Source organism: Microcebus murinus, chromosome 3, assembly GCF_040939455.1.
Source record: "Microcebus murinus isolate Inina chromosome 3, M.murinus_Inina_mat1.0, whole genome shotgun sequence".
Classification (NCBI taxonomy): domain Eukaryota; kingdom Metazoa; phylum Chordata; class Mammalia; order Primates; family Cheirogaleidae; genus Microcebus; species Microcebus murinus.
The window spans coordinates 72,877,302-72,904,996 of record NC_134106.1 but is presented as its reverse complement, the minus strand read 5'-3'; the positions used below and the strand labels follow the sequence as shown (position 1 = coordinate 72,904,996).

Sequence of the window (27,695 nt, the reverse complement as noted above, 5' to 3'; positions counted from 1 at the left end):
GTGTTTTGTTTATTTTTTGTAATATGGTTGTCATATCAGTTAAATATAAAATTAAATGTATATTGAAAAATAAAATCTTTTCAGGGATGATCGCTATTGTCCAACTTATTTACAAGTTCGCATCAGTATCTTGTGGCAACAAATAAGACAATGTGAGCATAAAAATTATGTCAGTGGGAAATTGAAAATGAGTTGTTTCTGTAACCACAAGATTCCATGCCTTCTGGTGATCACACTAAAGTTCCAAGGAAGTTGCTCATCTTCTTTCCTCATCTCCAAGACCTAGAAACTAAAAGCCAAAATGAACCTCAGAAATTATCTATCACACCCTTTGATATGAGAAAGTAAGAGGGCACAGACAGAAATGTCTTAATCAAGGTCACTTACATAGTTCATAGCAGAACTGAGGCCAAAACCAGTCTCTTGACTACTAATTTTGTGTTCTTTCCATGTTCTTATTCCATTTCGCCATTCTGAAGTCTAACACAACAGGTTAAAAAAAATCTACATAAATGTACTATTATAAATAAATTTCATTGCATATCTTAAGTTGGTGTTTCCCCTTGTTCACAATAAGCTGCAGAGGAAAGTAAATAAATATCTTCTTCTTCCCCACTGCTACTTGTGCAATTCAAAATTTATCTTTTAAATCATGTCTTTTTCTCATAGAAAACAATACAACCTGTGCCTTTTATTCTATATGTGTGTATGAATTTTAATATAAATTTTATACATAAAATATTCAAGTAAATGGACACTCCAAAAAGACATTCAATGAGATTACATGGCTTCATGTTGCCCCCCCCCATTACACCATCATGGGGAGCTACAGATTCAACTCACCCTAATTTGAGAAAAGCAATAAAGAAAACTTCTTTATGAGCAGCAAGACCAAGGTCCCAGGGCAGCATCCAGAGTCCGTGAGTAGCAGTGTCACCAGCACGCACTGCAGCCTCACGCTCCCCAGCACGTCCCAGGCACATCCCTGGACTAGCTCAGTGGCGTAATCAGAGATACATTTCCCACCTGCACAGCCCCGAGCCCGGTTCACCAGCCTAACCAGTGTCTCTGTGAACTACCCGGTATGACTACTTTTCTTTTTCCACTCTATTTCTAAATATATCCAATTTGGAGGCAGGATTCTTTGGTAATAGGAATGCTCCAGAACCCAGTAAACAGGACTGACACGGAAGAGAAGTGGCACCTTCTCAGAGAATATGCTTCCTGGCCTCATTGCTACAATTATACAGGACAAGCATGCTGCTTTCTGTCTGTCTATCCCAACACGCTCTGTGATCAGCAATTAATGGCAAGTGACCAAGGGATTTACGATGAGGTTGAGCCCTGTTTTATCCATTAAGTTACTCACCAAGACGTAGTAGGGTTGTGCTCCACAGGGACCTTGTTTCTAAGCCTTCTGCATACAGCCAAGAACGGGGTGGGGAACCTGTTGGCTCACAGCCACATGTGGCCTTCGAGGTCCTTAAGTGCAACCTTTTGACTGAACCCAAATTTTACAGAATAAATCCTTTTATTTTTATGAATATATTTTTGTTTGTCTTTTATATTTTTATTTTTAAAATGAACATATTTAAAATACCAAAGAATAAAATAAGTTTCAACAAAATACCGAAAGGACATTTTCTGAGATTGGGAAGGATAAGGGAAAACAACATTGGGAGGCAGGTGGGAATAAGGACTTTAAGTTGCACATATTAGATTTTTGAAATTCCCTCTGTACTTCCAATTGCCAATATCCCTGGGGTGAATAGATATGTGTGATTCTGGAGTTCAGGGAAGTAGCCTAGGCTCGAGACACAAATTTGGAATACAGGATGAGAACACTAGGCAATGAGTGTAAATAATTAAGGCAGAGTAGGCCCTGGTGGGTAACCCAATATGTAGAAGTCAAAAAGACAAGAAGGAACCATGACAGGGGACTTAGAAGGAGTAGCCACAGAGGTAGGAGTGGAACCAGAGAGAGTGATGTCCCAGAGCCAAGACAATGTTTTAAGAATGTTTTTTCAGTTTAAACATGTAAAATAAAAACATTTAATGAAAAGAAAATTTTCTCTTAGGCCTAGTTGTTATTAAAAAGTCCAAACACTGTTTCTTTTGCAGGATCACAGTTCTCCCTGGGTGGGTGGAAAATTGGAAGGTTACTTTTTAAAAGGAGTGTGCACTTTCTGCCCTCTGCTGGTCAAATTCATGCACTGCAAATTCCAAGGAAGCTTGCTCATGAGCCTTCCTCTTCCAAAATATCTCAGACTACTAAAGCTAAAAAGAACCTTTTGCTTCATGTCCCAACATTTAATTTTACATATGGCAAGCACAGGTTCAGCCAGAAAACTTGCATGAGAGGCCATTTGTGTAAGTTCATCAGACCTGATTCCTACTGCCCTTCCCAGTAATTCACCCCTCCCTCCCATCTGTGACCAAGCACAGCTCACAAGCTATTCTGCACATTACAGCAATTTTACTGCCTTGTACTCCAATGTTCTTTAACACATTGACTGCCACACTCAAGAAACAATTATTTTCCTTGGGGCCACAGTGTTTTATTACAAAAATAGAACAAAAACTTTGAAAACAAAATAATCCTTTCTAATTTAAAGAAAATTTTGCAATTTTTTATTGTTTTCTGTGTATGAGTTACATGCAGCTTGAAAAATAGCTCTCACAGTTCCCAAGGTGAAGAGATGTGAATTACATAAGTTTCACAAGGCCCCAAGCTCAAAACTAGCGTGAGTTAAATACAACTCACATGGCAGTGAATTTGTTAATTACAAGTTTTATGACAGTGCTTCTCAACTGGTTCCCCCAACTACACCTAGTGGCAGAAGAAAGAAAATGCACATCATCTAGGATGCTGAGATGTTATCCTAAAGCTCCTAAGGAAACATTTTTTCAAAGTCTTGCATTTGATTTCTTTTAAAATGTCATAAAACTTTTGTATTCCTTTCCACAGTATGGCCATAGGTGTTTCAATATAAAATATTTTCATCACAAACTTTATGCCCGTCGAAATCTACATCAGCCAGTTTGAGAAACACAACCCAAGAAGGCAGAACAGAATCAAATTGTCTGTCAAAAGCACTGTAGCCACAATTTAAAACGCTTCCTACTAAAACATCTCTTTATTCACTGGATAGATCCTGAATTGACCTAAATTGTGATTTTTTTTCATCATGGATTTTGGCATTAATTTTGATTTTTTTAAAAAAAAATATTGCTTTAAAATATTTTCTCTAAAACCTACTGAGGTTTTTGGGTACTTGCTTAAATCTGTGTCTAAGGTGATGCCTCACTGGCCACACCCTCATCTGGGACATATACTGGGGACTCCAAGAGCAAGGATGATTTTTGAACACCTGAGACTTATGTCTTCACCGTGAAGACCAGATTAGCCCTGTGAACAACGTGATCCATACAGGAAGATGCACAGGTTTCCAATGGCTACAACCAGCAACAAGACAGTGATTGTCAAGTCCCAGCCCTGCGAGCCCCAGCTTCCTGAAGGGAAAGAGCACCCTGGGCTCTGACCAGGGGCCAGAGTCATAACAGAGATGGAATTGGAGCTTGACGTGGAAGGGGTGGTGGTACCTGGCTGGGCAGTGAGGAGGCGCCGGGTCCTGAGGGGAGAAAGAGCTCAGCACATTCAAGGATCAGAAGGGGGGCCCAGGTGCAGGAGCAGGAAAGGAGAGGAAGCCTGGTAAGAAACAGGTTAGACAGCAGGAAGGGGCTGGAGCAGGTCACACTGGAACCGTCTAGAGCTCACAAAAGTCTCAATGTCTAGTCCCCACCCAGACTGGTCTCCTTAGAATCTACAGACATGGATGCAGGCAGCAGCGGTTTTCCAGGCTCCCCAGCAGATTCCAGACACCATGGCCGAGGATGAGAACCACAGATGTGAACCTAGGCAGCGTGACAGTGAGTTTCTAAGTACAATGAGAGATCTTTGACGTGTTTAAGCAGGGGGATAATTTGATTTGTTTCTTGTTTTTGTTTTTTAAACATCACTCTGGTTACTGTGTGAAGAATAATCCAGAAAACCCATTGCTGATCAACCACCTATCTGTAAATTTGCTTCCCATGTAACTAGATCTAACCAACGAAAGTTAGTACTAAGAATTTACTATATGCCCAGGTGCTACGCTAAGTCAATCATACATACCACTTTATTCACTCCTCACAGCAACTTTATAAGAGAGATGCTATTATGCTCATGTTTCAGATGAGAAATTTGAGGCCTGGGGCAAGTTAAATAATTTAACTAATGTCACATGCTGTTCATAAGATGGAGAGTCAGGATTTGAAATCTCATCTCTGAGTTGATGTTCTGTCGACCACACCATACTGTACCTCCTCCAACTGGGAAGAAACATGCTGGCCAGAGGATGTCACTATCCCGTTTGCCAGGTACTTAGATTTCTGGCTGCAAATTAACAGATTGGCATGTGGGTTGGTATCAGGATGAATCCATTCAGCTCTGAAATAGCATTAAGGCATTATGCCTTATGAGCATGAGCATGCAAGTCTAAGATGTATCCTCCTCTTCAGGGACTTCACCAAGGCTAACTCCTAGGAGGCCACCCTCTGAGGCCACCAGATGGACAGTCCACCTGATTCCCCGGCCACGCACCAGCCTCACCATCGGATGCTCTCCATGCAAGAAGTAATCATATGAATTCTGTTTTGTGTTTTCTATGAAATTGCTACCTAGATTATTACCCAATTCAACCTTTAACAGCTCCTGTGCAATGCCCTCAAGATAGACATTGTCTTCAGCTTGATGCTGGGAAAACCTTTAGTCACACTTAGGAACTGGAATTTTATTCCTCTAAGATGAGAGGTATGTAACACATTATTCTCTTTTTATTGGCTTCCAAGAAGCTCAGGTTCTATGTTCAATCAAAAACTGTATTTTTTTCTTTTTAAATGAGATTACTGACATATAATTTATATATAGTACAAGCCACCTATTTTAGTGTGTATTTCTATGAGTTTGGGCAAATGCATAGCTATGTAACCATAACCGCATTTGAGATATAGGACAGTATTGCCCTTTAAGCTCCTTTGTGCTCTTTATATTCAACTTTCCCTCCCCGCTTTCAAGCCCCTGGCAACCACTGATTTTTTCCTGATCCTATAGTTTGCATCTTCCAGAATGTCTTAAAAATGGAACCATACAGTGTACCGCCTCTTGAGTCTGGCTTTGTTCACTTAGCATAATGCATTTGAAATTCATCCGTGTTGTTTTGCATATCAATAGTTCACTCTTTGTTGCTGAGGAGTATTCCATGTTATGGATATACTGTAGTTTGCTTGTCTAGTTATCAGTGTAAAGACATTTAGCTATTTCCAATTTGGGCTGTTAAAAATAAAGTTGCCATAAACATTTAAGTTTAGGTTTTTGTATGGACAGAGGGTTTCATTCAACTTGAGTGAATATCTAGCAGTGAGGCTGCTGAATCATAAGGTAGGTGTGTGCTTAACTTTATAGGCAACTGCCAAACTGTTTTCCAAAGTGGCATTTGGATTCCCCTCAGCAATCAATGAATGTTCCACTTACTCAAGCCTGGTATTCTCACTTCACTATATCTCTTCTTCTTTTTTTTTTGTTTTTTTTTTTCTTTTGAGACAGAGTCTCGCTCTGTTGCTCAGCTAGAGTGCTGTGGCGTCAGCCTAGCTCACAGCAACCTCAAACTCCTGGGCTCAAGAGTATATCTCTTCTTTAATGAAGTATCTGTTCAAATTTCTGGCCAAGTTTTTATTGAGGTGTTATTTTTTTTTCTGTTGACTATGAGAATTCATTGTATATTCTTCATACAATTCCTTTCTCACATTTGTGTTTTATGAATATTTCCTCTGAGTGTGTAGCTTGTCTCTTTATTTTTCTAACTATGACTTTTGAAGAGCAGAAGTTTAATTATGATGAAGTCCAAATTATCTTTTTTCCTTTTTCTTTTTTGGATCATGCAACTCCTATTTTGATCTTTATGATTAGCATTGTTTTTTATCTCTATTTGGTTTCTATCTTTATTTTAATTTTCTAATTTCATTATAAATTTTTAATTAAATACAAATATTTTGGAGCAAAGAGACAAGATATAAATAGTCAAACTTGGGCATAGATTTTAGAGGCATCTTGTCCTACTGAAAAAGGAAACTGGCTCTCTTACATTGATTGTCTAATTTCAGACCTCACTGCTTTATGAGGATGCTCATATTGCAGGCTGTTTGTTTTTTTTTTAATACCCAAACTGGTGTTCAGAAAGAATAAGTAATTTGTCCACAACCACACCAAAAAATAATCCCACTGTAGGTTGGCCCAGTAACAGGGTCTGTATTAATTTCTATATAGCTAATTCCACAGCCTCTCCTTAAAGCTATTTTATACAACCTAACTTAAAATATAATGGTATTAGTGATGAAATATTTTGTCATCTACGAAATGTTACCTATTGTTATAGTCAGGAAATCTCTTAAAATGTGCAGCTTTTTCTATAGATTGAACTATGCCAATTAAAATCAGGGTAAAGAGAACTATAGAGTAAAGGAAAGTTTTTTATATAAGTTTTTAAAGCAAATTCCAATATCATTTTCATCAATAAAATCAATAAGATTTTACAAAATATATACATGTATGAAAAAACTAATTTAAAATGTAGATAGGTAGAAATATATGTATATAAAGAGAGAGATGCCAAATGATTTGATAGTTGTATAATAATAAGTTTATAGGTCTCTGAGGTTTTTGTTTTATTTTATTTTCTACCCATCTTCCCTATAAGACTTTAATAAATCACTTAGACTATGAAAAATAATTTAAGATTACTCTGTACATGGTCTTGGCTCTGCAAATCTTATCATGAGCTTTTGTCTAAAAGCAATAAAATGTGACCTGGTTTATACTGTGTCATTGTTTTTGTTACCTAGCAAGCCCAGTGAGCCATCAGGCCTACGTAGGCTCATGACTTGCACAACACTACCATGTGCTGACAGAGTGTGACATCACAGTCAGCAATGTGAGACTTTTCTTTTAATTATTTTTATTTTTAACATTTATAGAAATGTTCAACCATTTACGAAGACACACAGATAGTATAACAAATCCTAAGATTCACAGATTAACATTTTTCCAATCTCATTTCAACTACCTCCTCCATCCAACTCCTCTGTGCAACTCCCCTGCCTCCCACCCACATAAAGTATTTTCAAGCCAATCATTAATACATTCTTAACTGATAACCACGAACCATGCCACTATGATTTCTAGCAGAATTAAGAGTTATTTCCTAATATCTAATGACGATTTCCTATTCAAACTTTTCTGATTGTTTCCATTATTTGCCTCTTATTGATTTCCAGTTTGATTCCAGGTGGCCAGAGAGCACACTCTGTATCATTTCGATTCTACTGAATTTGTTATATGCCCAGTATTTTATAGTCTTCGTATAAAGTATTTTATAGTCTTCTATTCAGTCTAACATCAAAAAGCCAAAATCAGCTACAGCCAGAGACAATCCCAGGTTAATCCCAGGCATCACCACCATCACTTGCCATTTTCAAGGGCTTCAGAAACTTCCTAGGCTGACCACTAGACAGCACCAGAGAAAGTAAGGAGAAAACAGTAAGTGCCAGCTAGGTGGCTGCTGAACAATCCTTGTTCCTTTCATTCATTTATTGACCACCCCACCCTATGCCAGGCACTTGCTGGCCACTGAGAGCACAATGTTGAATGCAAGCTCTTGAAATATGCCTCCCTGAAACCCAAGAAATAATGAGGGAGGTGGAGAATACCATTTTTCATGGGATTGGAAGATGTGGTATTGTAGGTGGAGACAAGGGCCAGGGACCTGCTGTGTGGTTATTTTTCTGATCCTAGTTTTGCCTCCAGGTTGATGTGGCCTGGGACATACGTCTCACAGTGGAGGGACTGACTCCTCTGGGTTTCTGTTACTGATTTTGACACCAGCTTCTCAGCGTACTTCTCTAGACTCCCACCCAGGAGAGTACAAGAATTGATAAAGGGTAGAATAAATCTCTACCCTTTCTCTTCACTTTACTTTAAAAGGCCATGAAATTACTGGATTTAGGATTCAAGGAATAGAGATGATCCCTTGAAATCTGTATCAGTCCTGGATTTCTTCTGTGGTCTACACTCTAGATTAGTTACAGTATCAAAGTTATGCCAGTTCAGAAAATGAGTTGAAAAGTGTTTCATATCTGTATATCTTCTTGACATTATTCCTTGTTTTAATCTGCTTGTTGGTTTCTCTTCGTCTGCCCTCTTCCTGTGCTGTCTCTTAGGTTTGAAGCTCTAGCCTCAGCCAGGATAATCAGGACAATTTGGAGGTCTGACAAACCAAGTCCGAACTCATCATGGCACAACTGCATCCAGAGCTGGCCTGGCCACTGTAGTGGCCCACGATGAGTTTCTGTGCCATAAGATGAGCAAGGACACAGGGCTGGGTGCCAAGCGCAGGTGGGGAGGGCAGGGAGCTCCCGGGCAGAGTATGGGGGGCTCATCCCTCGTGCAAAACAAGCCGGAAACCACAGCACCCAATATGTAAATCTTGGTGGCTGAGCCACTCCAAGGGTAGTAACCCCGACACAGTTGCTGCTGTCTTCTCTTTCACTCAAGGAAGTCAAAAAACACCTGCAGCCCTATCAGCCTCTTGAAAACAAGGTGAATATCTACATTTTCCAGAATAAGACCAGGATCCTGGGTCACGTTTATGGTCCACACATTTGCCCATGGCCAGGCGAAGGACTTTGCTTCTGCCAGCACGTCCTTCTTCAGAGATGAGAGGAAACAGACACAACTCTGAAGCAGCAAAGAAACAGCTCTTTCTCAAGCGACCTCCTCGGACTCCCTCCTTCCTGGATAATAGACCGGCTTTGCCCCTTGGGGGCCCAGGACGAATATCCACTCATGACACCGTAGCCAGAAAAATGGCAGTTGATCAGGCTTTGAGCACGCCTGGATGTGAATGACAGAATTTCCTCCTCTCCTCCTATTATATCAGCATACGTGGAGTGAAAACGACAGAGTTACAGTCCTAAAGAGAAGTCAGGCTGCAGCTAAAAGAATCACCTTCTTTGGACTCCACCATGACTGATGAAAAAAATTTTGAACCACAGACTTGAAGATGGATACCAGATACAAATATTCCAGAGCCAGGTAGGGAAGCCGCCATCCCCCAAACCTTGCAGAGGGCAAGTTTTCCCATTGTGTCCCCTGACGTACTGGGTAATTTGCTGTATGTTACTGATGTGACGGGACCCTCCCCGAACAGGCTACTTAATTATGTCAGATAAAAAGTGAAAAGTGACGTTGCTTGAAATTTGAGACCTGGGGAACATTGCTAACTAAGGTAGCTTATCAGTAGTTTTCAGGATTATTTATAGACGTGCATTGAGGTGAGCTCGCTCTCTCTTTCTGTCTTTCTCTTTCTCTCTCTCCTCTCTCCCCCCCCACCCCGAACTTCCTTTCTCTCTCTTCCTCCCACTCTCCCTCCCTCTCCCTCTGTCTCCTCTCCACAGCAGTTTAGAATTTATTCTGAAAATCTAACTTTGCTGAGGGTCAGGTGGAAGGCAGCTTCAGTGATGAGCTTGTTGACATGCTCCCTAGGAAGTTCTAGTTCCATCACTCTTATACGTTACATCCAAGAACCTCTCAAGACTGTCTTACTGACACTTTGCTTTCCTCAATAAATTAATCTTATCAATGTCCATCATGAACACTGTAGAATGGTAGATCCTGGCGGGGCCTCACAGATGCTTCTGAGACGTCCTTTGCTTTCAAATGACAAAATACACACATACTAAGGATCTCAACTACTTTTCCACGATCTATTTTATGTTACTACAAACATCACAGCAACCATTACTATAGATCACCACTGTGTGTGATCAGTTAAAATAGTTGTTGCCACAATGGTTCTTATAATAATCTTTTATTAGTAACAAGTACTGCTTTAAAATAGTCATTCAGTTGCAGTGTCCACACTCTATCTCCAGTTTACTCACTTAGGAATATATATCCCTTGTATAGCCAGGCCATCTTTTTCATTCCTATGTTCTATTTCCCCCCACATCTCCTACATCTGTGAAAGAGTATTTCCTGTGCAGAACTAGGAAAGCTCTTACTTTTTTGGCACTCTTAATTTAAAGCTTATAGAAAAGAATTTAATTAACAAAACTCATGCATGTGTGCATCTACCATTTAAAAAGTTATATTTACACATTGCACAGGAATACTGAGAATGCTGCTAGGCAAGGTGAGAGTTTACTTTTTTTCCAAAATTTTACAGCTATTTTATACACTTAACTTTCCACTTGCCAATTTTTCTCTTCTCTCTACCTCCAAGTTGATCCCTTTCTTTCCTTAACTTCTGGTGAGACCTACTGCTCATTCTTTTTTATTATTATTTCAAAATATTCAGGGGTAAAAATGTTTTTTGCTGCATGAGTACCTTGTCTAACACTTAAGTCAGGGCTCTGAGTGTGCCCACTGCTGATTCTGCTATTTAAGGCAACTAGCAAAGCTCCAGTGAGCTTTGGAATTACAGTTACGATTTTTCTTGCAAAACTTACTGTTACAGTGGTCAGTATTAGCCTTTAATTATTATAATTTATCACCTCTGATCTGTTATTGGTCTTCAATTATTCATTTTTTTTCATTCATTCTGAAACTGTTAGTTGAGCATTTGCCAAGTGAAGATGCTGGGCCTCCCAAATAAAAGACAAATAAGACATTAAAACAGTCACAGTCTGGTAGGGTAAAAGAGAATCTGACAGCAGGTAAGAACAATTAGGCATTGTAGGCCCAGTGACCTGTCCCTGTACTCTGCAAAGTCAGGTCACCTGCTTGGGGATAATCTGAGAGAAGCAGTTGAATCTTGAAAGACAATTAGCTGTTCACAGGCTAGCCCAAGTGGGCAAAGGTGTTTCCAAGCAGAGGGAGTATTTTGTAAAAGCTGGAGGCCATAGAAGAACTGTAAGAAGTTTAGGGTGGTGAGAGCAATGTATGGAAGGGGATGGGGATGGGTGATTCAGAGATAAACAAGACTGCAATAAATGAAGCCGGACTCAAAACAAAACGAGGTCTTCAGTGTCCTTGATGGGGTTACTATGGAGACATCAAGGCATGCTGTGGCTCTATGGCAGCTCTAAAGACAGCACGCACCTGACTCAGCTCAGGAAGACCTGAGCTTTGCCTGTCCTATGATAACAGACCAACCAAGCAAATAAAGTCTACTTTTCTACTCTGTTGATCTTCATTTTTGTTTGACATGTCATTCATAGCTAAACTCCAGACTACATTTCAAAGATATGGGCCTTGATTTGATACATGTTTAGTCTGCCTATTTTGAAACAACATCACAGCAAAGCAGAAGTTCAAATAGGAAGACAATCTTTCATTATTTCTCACTGAGAGTTCCACAATTACATTGAATGAAGCTTGTCATTTGCAAAAGCTCCCCACCCCAACCCAAGAAAAAGTATAAAGATGTGGCCATTTTTAATATTTGCTTGTCTTTCTTTGTAATTTACATTCGGTCTACTTTCCAAAAAATAAATAAACAATAAGCAGTTCAGAAGTGGCAAGTTGCTTAAAAAAAAAAAATACTATCAGGCCGTAGACATAAATATAGTCTTCTAGGATTTTAGATCTCACCTAGGAAAACAAACATGCTTTGTCAGAAAAGACCCAGGGCTTCCACACCTGCTCGAAAAGAGAGTTAAGCTTCAGCAGCTGGCCCAGGGCTCTGTTCCTCTTTGAGGAGAAGGGTTTCTGTACGGCGAGACAATGGAGAGCTCTCACTGTGGTGGACGTTCGGCCAAGGGACCAAGCTGGAAATCAAACGTGAGTAAAATCCAAGCTTTCCTTTCTTGGTTGTCTGTGTCTTATGGTCTCTGTGTTTATGAAGTGATCTATAAGCTGAGTCTTTGCAAACAGCCTCTGACATCCTCCAGGGCAAAGAGAAAGTTGAAGTCTATAGGCAAACTTGAGAATTGATTGTGCATTTTCTGTGAAGAGCAAGCAAGATTCAGTCATTGGGTGAGAATAACTTGTCCAAGCGATAGCTTTGGAAACTGGGGGGTATACTAACATGTTCTGGATGGAGCCTTGCTCAATTGTTAGAGGGACATGGTTTTTGTATAGGAGGGAGGCTAAGGGGAACCATTGTGTGTACACTTTCGGTGCCGGGACCAAGTTGGAGATCAAACGTAAGTACTTTTTCCAACTGACGCTTCACTGTTTCTAATCGGTCTGATTGGTTTGCTTTTTGTTCCTTTTTGTGTGTTTTTGTTAGTTGGATGTCAGGGATATAGCAAATTTCATTCCCAGATTAGGTACACAGGAGAGGAAATTGTTCCACAGGAGGCTAGCCAATGGCTAATTTTTAAGTTATTAAAAGTTTTTAAGTTAATTTCAGTTATTTCTAAATCAAAATAACTGAACTAGGGAAGGGGACTTACTGCCCTTTCGAGAAGGTTTTTAGTAGAGGGGCAAGTGAAGGCGAATCACTGTGATTCACTTTTGGCGGAGGGACCAAGCTGGAAATCAAACGTAAGTACATCTATGCTCAGTTATTTGTAAGGTATGGGTCCCATTGAGTTTGTGATACTTTTGTTAAATGAACTATTCCCGGCGACCCAAAAGTAAAGGATAGAACACCCACCTAAGGAGGTAGCCAACTTAAAAGTTGAGCAGACAGAAAAATTACTAGGTTTGTGAGAAGAATAGGATTTGTGGGGAGAATGGGAAAGCAATAGCTGATTTTTCTCTGAATTGGCCGATGGAAGGGAGGTTTTTGTTGAGGGGAGAGTGGCAGAGTCCTCACTGTGGCTCACTTTCGGCCAGGGCACCAAGCTGGAGATCAAACGTAAGTGCACTTTTTCAATCCTTTTTCTTGCTGAAGTTGTAAATTTGGGGAGGGGAGGGGTTCATGTTGGGAATGAGTTGAGATCAATTCCGAAGAGAACAGGATTCTTCCAGAAAATCAGATGAGTAGGGGACCGAAAATCAGTTCACGTGAAGGAAGAACAGCTAGTCGAGCGACACGGCTTCTAAATTGCCGGATTTTCTCTGTATCGGTCAGTCTAGTGACGTTAGCAGCAAAAAGAGGTTTTTATTAAGGGAAAAGTCATTAAGCTAATACTGTGGATCACCTTCGGCAAAGGGACACAATTGGAGATTAAACGTAAGTAATTTTTCTCTATTGCCTTCTGAAATTTGGGTCTAATTGCCAGTATTAAATTTTAGGGGCTTAAATCTGAGTTTTATGGAGATGGGTGAATGAGAGCATTTTAAATTTATCGTCAGTTGCAAAAGTTAAACTCAGTTCCAAAAATGGATTTGGAGACCAAAAGATTAAATTAATCTAAATGAAATGACTCAAAGGGAAAGAAAAATAGCGTAGATGAAAAGGGAACCCTCGGAGTTCTAAAGGGCAAAACTAAATTTATTTTCATTCAGTTTTGCCAAATATTGTATTGGTTGTTGCTTGTTATATATGATATAGAAAAGTAGAAAAATGTATTTCTTAGTCTGTTTTCTTTTATCCGATAAATTATTTTATAAGATAACTATAAAAATCAATGGCAGGCACTAAGAAATATGTGAGAAAGTTTTAAAAGTATACCTGTTTGCCATGTAGAAGAGGCAGCTTACTAGAAAATCGCCAGCAATGTCATTTATAGAGCCTAAAATGAGTGATAAACTGTCAAAATGATAGATTCTATAAGAATAATGCCTTGACAGATAATTCCCTTTTTAAAATCCAATCTGTACATTAGACTAAACATGAAACAATCTCTTATTATAATGGTGGAAAGACAGTTGCTCCCTAATGCTCAGTTTCAAAGAAATTTGTTTAAATGAAGAAAAGTAAATAATTGCATTTTTTAAATGCCCACGGTGGTAGAAAAATAGCGAATATTTTAAAAAGTATATTCTTTGATTACTCTCAGTTATCAGTTATCCATATTTTTATCCCGCCAAGAAGGCCGTGGCAGAGCTAGCGGTCTGTAGACGTGGCAGTGGTCTTCTTTCACGTTTGAGTGACTTCTGTGGCCATCCCGCCACACTCGGGGGCCAGTGCCCCTTGCCACTAAAGGCCACGGCAATCCCGCACTAGCCTGTTTAACTCTGCTGTGGCCCGATTTCCTGACACACAGTGATACAAATAATACCGCTTAACGGAGAGAGCATAGAAATGTGATGGGCGCTGAGCTAATATGGAAAAAACAGGCAGAAGCTGATTCATTAGAGATTTCAGAAGTAAAATTCACATTTATTATATCCCATTAATGAAAATTTCTCTTAGGGGATTGTAAAGAACTCAAAGCTATTTTTTTCAGTGCTGTTTAATTATTTTAATAACCACTCATCAAATTTATTTAAATTATAAGAGCTGAATCTAAAAGAAAGAAATATATATAACTCTTTCAGGGCAAAATCCACACCAGCAAAAATCAAATTTAATGACAGCAATCTGGCCACTCAGGTCTGTATCAGTTCACTCTGAGGTCACATGAAATGCCATTAAGGTATATTAACTTATAAAAATTAAGATAAACTTGTGACATGTTTTTAATTTAAAAAAATTTAAGTGCCTGGGTAGGATTATCTTTCAGTTGTACCAAATATCTAATCATATATAAGTGTAATTAATAAAAATTTAATGTAAACTTATTTTCCAATACCTTAATTCTGTGATAGAAAAATTTTCATCTGGACATTTTAATTTTAGAACCTCTAAAATAGCTTAAAAATCTGTTATTGCTGTTGTTTACCCAAGCTGATTTCAAAAGTGATACTGCAGAAGGATTATTTTGGTCTGCAACAACTAGAAAAGACTATTTTAGGGCTCTTTTAAGCTCTTTTAAAACTAATTTAGAACTATTAGAAACTACTTAGCTGTTTTAAACTATTTTAAAATGAGTTTAGAGCCTTTAAAAAAAACTCTTTTAAAGATTTTTATCTTAGCATATCCAGGGTAAAAAAAAAAAAAAGAATTTTAAACTCTATTGAAAGCTAATAAGATATCTTGACATAATTTCCATATCAAATATATTAATTGCTTAATATTTTAATTTTAAAATTTAAAGCTATCAAGAATTCACCCAGACAAGAGTATCTTTATAGAATGTTTTCTCCTGCTTATTTTCCAAAGATTATGTTATTTTGCCGTCAAGCCTATTTTATGCAATTATTTGGAAAAAATTAGTAAATGAAAGTTAAAAGAGAAAAAAATATCAAACAAAACTTCAGTCTTTTCTGTTGAGCTAACTGCTTGATTAACATTGAGATTTATGAAAACCTGTTCACATTATATGTTGACTTCTCCCACCAAAAGATTCTTGATTTTTTTTTTTTAACTCTTGCTCTCCCACCTGAGGGCTTGAATCCCCACAGGGGGGATTTCTAAGAGGCCATCTGGCAGCTGCTCAAGGTCAGAAGCGAAGTTAGCCAGTTCCTCCTAGGCAGGTGGCTGAGATTACAGTTGACCCCTCCTGGTCTGGCCAAAAATCAGCCCATGTGGTTACAGACCGTCAGGCCAGGGCCCGGGTCTCACTTGGAGGCCTTTGCGAGGGGTGGGCGAGTTACAGGCGTGATCACAGAGCGAGGAGGAGCTGACACCCACCCAGGCACAGACTCAGGGCCTGGGGCCCACCCTGCAGGGGGATTTGGCACGGCCAAGCCAAAGGAAGCCCTGGGCAGCCTGCCGTCCCAGCACAGTCCTGGGAGAGGCACGGGGGAAATGAAAACCCGACAGAGGCTCTCCCTGACGCCACCGCTGCCTGGTCTTCTCCATAATGAGAGGCCACGGCTGTTCTGACTTCTAAAGGAGGTCAGATGAAGTGGCCTGTGTGTCTTTGCCCGAAGCTCAGAGTTTGCTGCAGGAGGCAGGGAACGCAGTTGAAGGAAGGAAAGGCAAGGTCAGGAAAGCATGCAGAGGCCTCAGAATGGCTTCCAAGAGTTCAAACAAAACCGCTTAGAACCTTCTTAAGGGATAGAGGGTAGCTAGAGAGAAACTGAAAATCATCATGTTTGTAAATATGCTTCCTGGCCTCATTGCTGCAATTATACAGGACAAACATGCTGCTTTCTGTCTGTCTGTCCTAACACGCGATCATCCACAAACAATGCACCCAGGTGGAGAACTTCTCTGTTACTTGAACACCATCCTCTGTGCTTCCTTCTCCAGGAGCTCAGGCTCAGCCATCTGCCTACATCTTCCCGCCAAATGAGGAGCAGTTGCGGTCTGGAACCGCCACTGTCGTGTGCATGATAAACGGCTTCTACCCCGAAGAGATCGATGTCAAGTGGAAGGTGGATGGTGCTGTCCGAACAAATGATGTCCAGAACACTCTCACGGAGCAGAACAGCGAGGACAACACCTATAGCCTCAGCAGCACCCTGACGTTGCCCTCTACAGAGTACAGCCGGCACAATCTCTATACCTGTGAGGTCACTCATCAGAGCCTGGGCTCGCCCCTCAGCAAGAGCTTCAATAAGCAAGAGTGTTAGAGGGAGATGCCCCCCAGGCCCAGACTGGGCTCCTCCCTTCCTTAGGCCTTGGGCCTTTTTCCCCCTGCAAGGGACCTACCCCTAGTGCACTCCTCCAGCCCCTCTCCCTGCCTCATACCCCCTCCTCCTCCTCCTTGGCTTCAATCATGCTAATACTTGGGGGGGGGGGGATGAATAAATAAAGTGAATCTCTGCACCTGTGATTTCTCTCTCCTTCTTCATTTCATGGTTGTTATACATAGTTTTTCCAATTACCCAGTTTCTCTTCTAAGGAACTAAATATTTGGTTGCCCTAAAATCAGCTACCATTTATAAAAGTCATCCTCCATCCTACCCTACACCCTACTGGCCTCTGCAAGGTACTCCTCCCTGAAACCCACAAAGCCACATGTCTTCACACCTCACTCCCCTGGGCGCTGGCTTCCTTGTTTTCCCCTCCTTAGCAAGCTCTACCAGTCCTTTTTACACTCTTACAGTCACATATTGTTTGATGCAATTCAATATACCCTGAGAATCTACCAAAGCAAATTTTTCAAAAGAAGAAAATAGCTATAAAGAGAGTCATTCATTGCAATGTGATATAAAATAACAAAACAATAGAAACAAACTAAATGAGCAAGCAATAAGGAAACATTTAAGTCTACCATGGTACTGGGACTTAATGGAATAGTATTGAGGGACTCCTCTCTGCTGAGGACCATGTTGAGCCCTTCCCACAACCTAATTCTCACTACACTGTGAGGTTAAAAAAAATGCCAGGCAGGTTGTATAAAGCTGAGAGGTGTTCATATTCTGTAACTCAGCAATCCCACTTCTAAATGACTGCATCCCTGTCTACCAAAAAAAAGTATGCCAAGAATGTTCAAAGCAGCTTTATTTATGAAAGCCAAAAGTTGGAAATAACCTGTGTCCACCAACAGTAGAATGGGTCGTTAAACTTTGGTGGGTTTTATACTATTCAATAAGGAGAATTAACAAAACTACAACTATACCAAATAACATGATTGAATCTCATAAAGAAAATGTTAAGCAAAAGAAACCAAGTGCAAAATATACATTATGTACATTTTAAGCCATAAGAAGTTCAAATCAGGTAAAAATAAAAGTAGAAATTGGGATGGGGATTACTCTTGGCTGGGAATGGAGTGAGGTGATGGCTGGGAGGGGGCAAGAAGAGGCATCTGGGGTTTGAGTAATGTTCTGTTCCTTGATGTGGGGTGCGCTGCTTTGTGAAAATGTATCGAGTTGTACAATTATGACCTGTGCACTTTTCTTATATACGTTATACTTCAAAATAAGTTCACATCAAGAAATGCCTTAAACCCAGTTTACAGATGAATATGTAATAGGCCAAGGCCACACGTTGGGGGCCCGGGATCAAATCTCTACCTGCCCAACTCTGCTCTCCGGAGCTCTGTGTGGAGCTCTGTGCTATTCTGCCTCTCGGCACTCAAGGTGCTGAACTGAAGAGGGATCAGGCATGCTATTTTCCTGGGGCCTCCTCCTCCATTTAGCTAACTAGAAGCACAAATATACAGAAATGGAATAGAACATACTTTCAGCAAGGGGACAAAGGACAGAATATTGGGAACCCACATGTGAAAGCTTATGTATTGGGGGGCACATGTAATGCCAACTTGACTCTCCCCCCTTCTGTGGGGCACTCTGGCCCTGCCCCTCTCAGCTACTCACCCATGCAACACACCATACTAAGCACCTCTCTCAGCCTACACTCTGAAGGGGGTGCAGAAATAACTAACACAGCATCCCTTCCCTCAGTTAACTTATAACCCAGGTTTCCTGCTCTCTTTTCCTTTCCTTTGTCAGTACCAGGCAGTGGGGAAGGGCAGTCGCAGGAAAATTGCATAAGGAGACACCTTGCCATTCTGCCTCTTGCGAATGTTCTTTAATTATCAAATTTTTGAAACTTTGGAGATCTGAGTAGAGCTAAGAAAGACTCAGTAATGTCCCTTCAAATGACATGAACTTGCTCGCCCATCCCTGGGGACCAAATTTGACAATCAAAGGCATATATAATCCAGCTATGAATTCAAAGTCTCTTCCCAGAAGGCAAAAGTCTGCAGCCAGACCCACCATGACTCAACCAAGTGAAGATAAGTGTTGTGGGTTGAAAGTGTGACCTTCAGAAAGATATATTCAACTCCATAAACATGGAAACAGGGTCTTTGCAGATGGAATCAAGTCAAAATGAGGCCCTACTGAAATGTTGGTGAGGATGCAGTGAAAACGGATCATTCATACATTGCTGGTGGGGATGTAAAATGGTACCGCTACCCCAGAAAATAGTTTGTCAGTTTCTTTAAAAAAAAAAAAACTAAACAAAATAGATCTAACACATGACCTAGCAATTGTACTCCTGGGCATTTACCCCCAAGAAATGAGAATTTATGTCCATGCAAACACTTATACATGGTTGTTCATAGCAGCCTTATTTGTAATAGTTGAAAACTGGGAAGATCCAATTTGACCCTCAACAGGTGATTGGTCAAACCATTTGTGATACATGCACACCATGGAATACTATGGAGCAATTCAAAGGAACGAAGTATTGATATGTGCAACATGAATGATTCTGAAGGGCATTGTACTGAGTGGGAAAAGCCAATCTCAAATGATCACATAGCATATGGTCCCTATCATACAACATTGTTGAAATGACAAAATGATAGAGATGGAGGACAGATTACTGGTTGCCAAGGGTTCAGGATGGTGGGGCAAGGAGAGTAGATGGGACCATTAAGGGAGTATCATAGGGAGATGTTTGTGGTAATGGAATAGTTCTGTATTTTGATGACAGTGGTGGCTCCACACATCTAGACATGTCATAAAATGACACAGAACTATACATGGACATAGTACCAAGGTCAAATTCTTGGTTTTAATATTGTGTTCTAAATTATGTAAGAGGAAATCATTAGGAGAAACTAGGTGCAGGGCACACCAGATCTCTCTATTCAATGTCCTATCTTTGCAACTTCCTATGAGTCTATAATTCTTTCAAAATAAAATGTTTTTTAAAAACTTTATACCAGGCCAGGCATGGTGGCTCACACCTGGAATCCTAGCACTTTGGGAAGACCACTTGAGCTCAGCAGTTTGAGACCAGCGTGAGCAAGAGTATGAGCAAGAGCGAGACTCCGTCTCTACTAAAAATAGGAAAATTAGCTGGGTGTTGTGTTGTGCACCTGTAGTCCCAGCTACTTGGGAGGCTGAGGCAGGAGTTTGAGGCTGCAGTGAGCTATGATGACCCCACTGCACTCTACCCAAGGCAACAGAGTGAGACTCTCTCTCAAAAAAACTTTATATTGGATCAGAGTGGCACTAAATCCAGTGACCAGTGTCCTAATATGGAGGAGATCAATGCAGAGACACACAGGGAGAATGGCACGTGATGCGGAGGCAGGGTCAAGAGTGCCGCTGCTGCAAGCTGAGGAATGCCAAGGACTGTTGGGGAGAGGCGTAGGGTGGTTTCCCCCTCAGAGCCTGCAGAAGAACCAACCCTGCCAGTGCTTTGAATTCAGACTTCTGGCCTCCAGAACTGTGAGAGGATACATGATACATGCCTGTTGTTTTAAGACCCCCATTTGTGGTACTTTGTCAGGGCAGCCCTAGGAAACTAATACAATGGGGGTGGCAGAGAAGAGAGCTTGAGCCCCCAGGGAACTTCCTTCTGCACTGACGAGTGAGCCCCCAGCAAGGCTTCGCCTCCCCAGACGTCATTGGCCACATGCACTCACAGAAATGGGGCTCCACAGGTCTGACAGCTCCTCCAATCCTGAAAGTTCAGGTCAGCATGAGTTAAAGACCAAACAGACAAGAGATCCAGGCTGCTTCTCATGAGAATGCACATACTTTGGACTCAAAAAATGAACTTTGGAGTCAGAAAGCCCTCACTCTGCCATGTGTGAGCTGTGTGGCCCTGAGCACATTTCTTAATCCATGTGGCCTTTGCTTTCTCACGTGTAAGATATAGATAATGACCACCTGATAGAAAAAAAAAAAACTGTAAAGATTTAAAAAGATAGCACATGCAAAGAACTCAGCACGAGGTGTGCTTCATGATAAAAGCCCAGTGTGTGCCGGCTGTGGAATGAGCACACCATGCTGTCACTGTTCTTCAGGGTCAGCTAACTGTTCGGCTCCAAAGCCCCCTGGGTCCCCAAGGTAGACTGAAGGTGGAAGTGAGGAAAGAGATGAAAAAGAGAAAGAAATGGAAAGGAGAAATTAAAGATGGAGGAAGAGAAAGAAGGGAGGAGAGAAAACAAGAATGAGAGAAAGATCTCTGTCCAGGAAAACTAGGAGGGCCCTGCTGTGACATGCCCCACCTGAGGCAGGGTGGACGGGTGTCCTTTCTCCTGGTCAGTCACATCTCAGTGTACCCCAATGCGTACCAAGCACAAGACCGCCATCACTCCCAGAGAGAAGAGGCCGGCCCACACCCAAGGTGCAGAGCTGGACATCTACTATGGGAGAGGGAAGATGCTGGACATCTGGAAAGCAGCATATGGATTCCACGTAGACTAAGACACAGTAAGAAAAATTAAAACTTCCAGGTAGTTTGCAGTGGAGCTGGAATAACAACAAATGTTCAGTGTCACAAGATTGGAGCAGTCCAAATGCTAACCTCCCTAACCCCTCCTATCGGCCACCCACACTGACCCAAAGACCCCCGGGCCCTTGATTCTTCTGTGCACCTCCTTCACCCTGTCTTTAAGACAAAGAGCAGCATAGGTGACCCTGAAGTCCTTTTCCATCAGAGTGGGATCCTCTGTGGCCTCAAAAATGGGCTGTAGCTTCCTATTTTAAACTCTTTTTTTTTTCTATAAAAGCAAAATTTTTCAGAAATAGCCATGTTTTCTAGAGTTGATGCTAACACATTTGCTCCCAGAAGTCCCTGATCAAGTTGATAAGCTGAACATGTTATTTTGGAGAAGAGAGAAAAGAGGATGCATAAAGAAATTTTTAAAAAATAGGAGATGGGAGATGGAGAGAAAGAAATTAGGAAGGGAGGGGAGATGAAGGAGGAGAAAGAGGAAGCAAAGGCTGGTGAAGGGAGGGTAAGCAATTAATCAGGAAGGGGAAAGAAGAGCCCCAGATAGGTGTCTGTTTACTTGCTTGTTTGTGTTTTCACACTCTGCCTTGTGCTAGGTATTGACAATTCCAAGACCTACCTCTTCAACTGTGTCCCTTCAACCTAACAACTCTCTTTGTTCTTCCTTGAAACCTAGGCCCTCAGTGGGCTCATGTGCATGTCAGGCCTGTTTGTCTTCCCATAGAAGATGCCTCTTGGCCTGTGCTGGGGGAGGGGGAGGAGGGTTTCATAACAGTTACCAGGGTGGGACCTAACATTTTACTAAACTAAATTGTTGACCAGAGTGGCCACTGGAGGACCTGAACCTGAGTGGCTAGGACACAGGCCAGGGGCCCTGTAGCCCTCTCAAGTCAGCCATACCACAAGCCTGGAGAAATGAAGTAGATAAATGGTTGGGCTGCTACATCATCATTTGTATATAATCACCTGGAAAATATATGCTCACAAGCCACAAAACAAGTTTTCTCATCTGAGGGGAGGGAGAGTCTTATTCATCAGATTGTTGGGAGAATCAGATGAAATAATTTCTATTAAGTTCTAAACACCTGACCTAGTATACTAAGGCATCTATAAATGTCAGTCATCATAAGTAATAGGAAGAGTAGTTCAATGAAATTTGGCTATTGTTTCATTTCCTCCTTGAACTTATTCTTCAGTCATACTTCTTTCAGCCCCCAAAATGGCTGAACCTTGAAACATGCATTAACTCATATATGTTCTATACTCATATGTCCAATATGGCTACCACTCACCACACATGGCTACTGAGCTCTGGAGATGAGGCTAGTCCATAGGGAGATGGGCTATAAGTATAAGACCACACCAAATTTTGAAGATTTAGTATGAGAAATAAATATAAAATATCTCAATGATTTTTATATTGATTACATGTTGAGATGGCATGGATATATATTGGGTTAAATCAAATATTAATATATGATCAAAGTTATTTTCACAGTTTCTTTTTATCTTTCTAATGTGGCTACTAGAAAATTTTTAATTATATATGTGGTTAACATTATATTTCTATCAGGCAGGACTGCTTAGATTATCCTAAACTACCAAATATATCCCAAGCTTTTACACAAAAGGGTTTTGGGTCTGAACATTAAGCTGGCCCATGAAGAAATAAAATAGAGTTGCCTGGAGTCACACCCAACACCTTCTAAAGAATTAGAATAAATATTAATGACAGGACTTTTGCTAGTTCAAGCCCCTCATTGTATAGATGAGAAAACTAGCAAAGAGATCCTTGCTTCAGATTATCCAGCTATTAAAAGCCTGAGCTTGTATATCCAGACGGTTAATTCACTATCTCCTGCTAGTCAATTACGCTCTGGAAAATGTTCTCAATACTTTTACAAATGTGGGCAAAGAAGTTATGACAACGTAAGCTGTAATTATATAACTGCCCGAGAATATGAATATACTAGGACTCAAACATTTATAAGATATGAAATATTTTGTAGAGAGTGAGAGGGAGGTTGACTTCATATATTTATAAACCCCCATGTATTTACACGATATGACATGATGTATAGAATTAGAAAGAGAGAAGTCATTTTCAGGAGCCCCTTACAATGCCAGCAATAGTGGAGAATATAAACCGGTCTGAGATAAGAACCACAGTCCTTGCCATAAATTCTCTTATAATCTAATTGGACAGTATCCAATGGGACAACAGTTTGAGGAAATGGGAAACTGTGGACCTGAACCCCAATTTATTCTTTCATTCAATAAGTATTTATTGGATGCCTAAAATGTGCCAGGCACTATCTTCAATGCTGGAGTAAAATTTCCTGCCCTCATGCAGCTTATAGTCTAGCTGGAGACATAAATAATAAACAAGACTAATAAATAAAAATATATTATCTTAGATAATGACATCTGCTAAAGAGAATATTAAAGCAGGGAATGATCACCAGGAAAGACATCTCCGAGAAGGAAACATTTAGGTGAAGACCCAAGTGGGGAAGCAAACCATGTGGATAAGTGGATAAAAACACAGCAGGAACAGCAACGAAAAGTCCTGAGATGGGGGTGTGCCTGGCATGCTCACAGCACAGGGTTACAGGGAGGGGGTTTATCAAGGTCCTGGTGGGCCACAGGAAGCATTTCTTTTACCAAGTGAGATAAGGGATGGCAAGTTTTGAGCAGAAGAATAATGTCGCCTAACTTATATATCAACAGGATTTCCCTAGGTGCTCTGATGAGAATAAACCATCAGGAGCAGGATGGAAGTAGAAGCCCCAGTTAGGAGGAGCCTGCTACAATAATCCAAGCAGGAGAAGCTACTTTGAAAGCATTCCTGATACGACTCAACAGTGTGGATGTGAGAAAGAGAGGATTCAAGGGGGAATCCAGGGTTTTCAGCCAGAGCAATTAGAAGGCTACAGTTGCCTTAACTGAAGTGAGGAAGCCTACCAAAGGCATACGTTTGGGAGAAAAGACCATCTGGAATTCATTTTTGTGTATAGTATGAGGTAAGAGTCAAGGTTCATTTTTTCCATATGGATATGCAGCTGTTCCAGCACTGTTAAGAAAACTTTCCTTCCCCCATTAGATTGCTATGGTACCTTTGTTGAAAATATAAGGTGAGTCTATTTCTAAGTTACCTCATTCCACTGATGTCTTTCGCCATCATATTGCCAATAGACCTTGCCTTGACTACTGAAGCTTCAGGAGCTCTGCGTTGGGCACATTAAGTCTGAGATGCCTGTCAGACAACCAGGTAGAGACGTCAGGTGGACAACTGGCTATAAGGGTCTGGAATTCAGAAGAGAAAGGTCAGTGCTGGAGACATAAATGTGTGTCATCCCCATGCAGATGGTGTTACAAGCCATCAGACTGGGAGACAACCCCTAGCAAGTGAGTATGGATAGAGAAATCCAATCACTGATCTGGAAAGCACCACAACATTAAGAAGTTAGCCAGATGAGGAGAAATCAGAAAAGAAGATGGAAGAGGATTAGCCAGAGAAGGAGAAGAAAAATCAGGAGAGTGGTGTTATGCTAGGATCCAAGTGAAGAAATGCTACAGTAGGAAAAAACTGACCGATTATGTCGATGGCTAATGACAAGTCAACTAAGATTAGGAATATGGGGATGGGCCGCTGGATTTAGCCAGGTGAGGGCTCACTTTTGAATGGCAGGGGCAAAAGTCAGATCAGAATGGGTCCAAAAAGAAGAGGAGACAGCTTGCATGGACAATTCTTTCAAGGAGAAAATTGGAAAAGGGAAGGAGAGAAATGAGGCAGTAACTGAAAGGAGAAATGGGGTCTACAGAGTGTATGTTTTAAATCGAGAGTGATCCAGCAGAGAGGGCACATCTGGTGCTGCAGGGGAGAAACAAGAAAATGGCTGGTGGGTGAAGGTGGAGGTGTCACCCTTATCTAGGAGCACAGGGGGTTCACGTACAGAAACAGAAGAGAAGGGAGTGTCCAGGACACAGATGCAGAGAGGTCCACAGATGTGCTGGGAATTGTTCATGACTTCTCCAATGTGTGTTGTTTAGATTTTATAGGTTTAGAGGCTTTGGAAGTCCTTGTAGATTGAAGTAAGCAAATAAAGGCTTTAGTCTAGGTAGGATGACACTAAGAAAAGAGAGAATGAAGCAGAGGAGTGACTCTTGCCAGAGGGTCTACTCACCACCTGCCAGTTCTTCTCCCTAGGGCTCCACTTGCTGACTCCTTCCCTGAAAAGATGCCCCCCATAGACACCCCTGCTGTTCAGAGACATCTTGCTTCTCTGATGTCTTGCCCCACCTGCCACCCTCCCTCTCCTCTTTCCCATTCCCCTTGCCCCATCTCCATTGATCCTGGACACACGATGTCCTCCCTTCTCTCTCTCTCTCTCTTTCCCTCTTCCCCGTCTCTCCCCAGCACCTCTTATCCTTTCCTCCATCCACCTGCCAATCTCTTCTCAGGATTCGAACAGCCCTTACTACCCCTACCATGAACTTATTTCTCTCTTTATGAGAAGATTCTATCTCCCAACTCTGGCCGGAACTTTTTGTGTGTCCCTGAAGCTGCAAAGTTCTCTGCACACAGTAAAAAAAGAGATGGCAGAGAGGAGGAGGCAATGAAGTAGGGAGACATCTGCCAGCAACTCTATGACCCACTTTGACCCTCACACCACACGCTGAAGTGTCTTGCATTAGTCCATTTCATAGATGAAGAAACCGAGGCTAAAAAAGGTTATGCAACACATTAAAAACTACGAAGCTATTAAGAGGCAGAATCATGACTTAAATCAGAGTTGTCAAGCCCATTGCACATGGTAAGTTCCTTAAAGTTGGTTTGTAATAGTGACAGTTGGCCTCAGTCAGCTCCTTTAAAACTTTAAAACAAGAAAGTCGGACTGGATGGTGAATAAGGGCTTTCCTCTCTATAACTCCTTCTCAATAAAATACACAAGCTTTTATTTCATCATGGCTTCAAGAACAAATGAGAAAGAGCCCCCAACCTATGACACAGCTATAAAACATTGATGATAAAAATAAGAAACACATAGGCATGGAGGAGACCCTCTATGAAATTGCTGGCAGCTCAGCACATATCAACTTGTAACAAGTTTTTATTCTATGATAGGAGTAATGGATACAATGTCTCAACACTGACAAGCATCCTGTGGCTGAATCCTCCATGTCACTATCCCTCCTGGGCTAGCTTGTATTACCTCCCTTTATACAGATAAGGAAACTAAGACTTAAAGAGAATAAATACCACATCCAAGATCACACAATCAATAAGTCCCAAAACCAGGATTCAAACTCAGGCAGCCTGTCAAGGCAGCCCTCACTCTAAAACACAGTGCTGGTTCCTCAAGAACTACTACTCATGGTCGCCATTTTCAGGGGCAAAGTGTCAGTGAATCTTAGAGTGAGAAAGGAGCTTGGAAATAAAATCTCTCATTTAACAGCTGTGGAGACTCCAGAGCAGAGATTGAATGACTTGGCCTGATCACATAGACACAGATTTGAAATTTGAGGTCAACATTCTTTCTATCTGTTATGTTTTTACTAGGTGCAATAATGAGCTAAAAAATGTAAACATCTCAGGGGAAGAACCCATGAACCTCTGCAAAAATGGATGGTCAACCAAGCCTAAGACAACTAGAAGGAGTGTTAGTCTAGTTTGGAAAAATAACTTAATTGACCAAAGATCCCTCTTGGTACCCCAACATCTTCTACCATCACATTCCACTACTCAGGCCCCAAACATGCCCACAGCCATCCCCACCCCAGTTTGATTATTACTGAGTTTCATGGTGACTGGCCCAAGAAGATTAAAAATAGTAACGCTACCTTGTGTGGGAGAGTCCCAGAGACCAAGATAGCAACTGTCATAGCAACGGTCACACTGCTTTGGTCAAAGAGAAGACCCTTTGGGGAACCGAAAACAAAACCTTGAGCACATCTGTTGCTTTCACCCCCATCCTCCTCCAGCAGGCTGAGTGGAGAGCTCCACGCCCTTTCAGAAGTTTCCAAGGCCCCATGCATCTGGGACCCCCACAGCACCTGGCCAAGGCTGTGTCCAGCACTGGAATGGAAGCGACACCAAGCCCAAGCTTGTTTGATATCACCTCACCTAAGCCCACTGCCCCATCTCCAGTCCTAGGGTTCTCCCATGGAAAATCTCAGCCCAGAATAGTCAGTGTCTTCTGAGGGGTCTGATAGGGTCACAGGACCCATACAGCTTGCATGTGAGGAAGAAGTTGTGAGCAAACAGGTGCTTCATGAGGACCAGAGAAGCCCTGGAAGTATTTGAGAGCAGCAAGAAGCAGTTTATGTTGAATAGTTTGGTCATCTTGGGGATGAGAGGTTGGAAAGGATCAGGATGAACTATATACATCAACATTTCAGTATACATTTCAGTAAACTTCCTAGAGCCCATTCCAGAAGCATTCTCTTCTACTGCATCCCCTTTCCACCCATGCATAAACCATCCACATATCCATTCACCCATTGGTTGGTCCTTACTCAAGTCATATGGTTAGTTGTTAGCCCTTCTGTACCAAACAACACCAACTACTA

General features: G+C 41.3%; 1 long non-coding RNA gene and 1 gene segment (V, D, J or C); one reads left to right on the top strand and one right to left on the bottom strand.

The window, feature by feature from the left end:
- Positions 1–16,750, top strand: part of LOC105856880 (immunoglobulin kappa variable 2-28-like) — a 339,993-nt gene extending 323,243 nt beyond the window's left edge. The window contains 2 exon segments of the V gene segment in view: positions 12,204–12,240; positions 16,227–16,750. Of these exon segments, the coding sequence occupies positions 12,204–12,240; positions 16,227–16,549 (360 nt within the window).
- LOC105866004 (uncharacterized) lies at positions 394–27,023 on the bottom strand. Its single transcript, XR_012918593.1, has 4 exons — positions 26,967–27,023; positions 24,278–24,428; positions 1,370–1,501; positions 394–480 (listed from the first exon to the last, which is right to left on the bottom strand). It is a non-coding gene; the product is annotated as an uncharacterized LOC105866004 (long non-coding RNA).
- Positions 27,024–27,695: the final 672 nt, after the last annotated feature.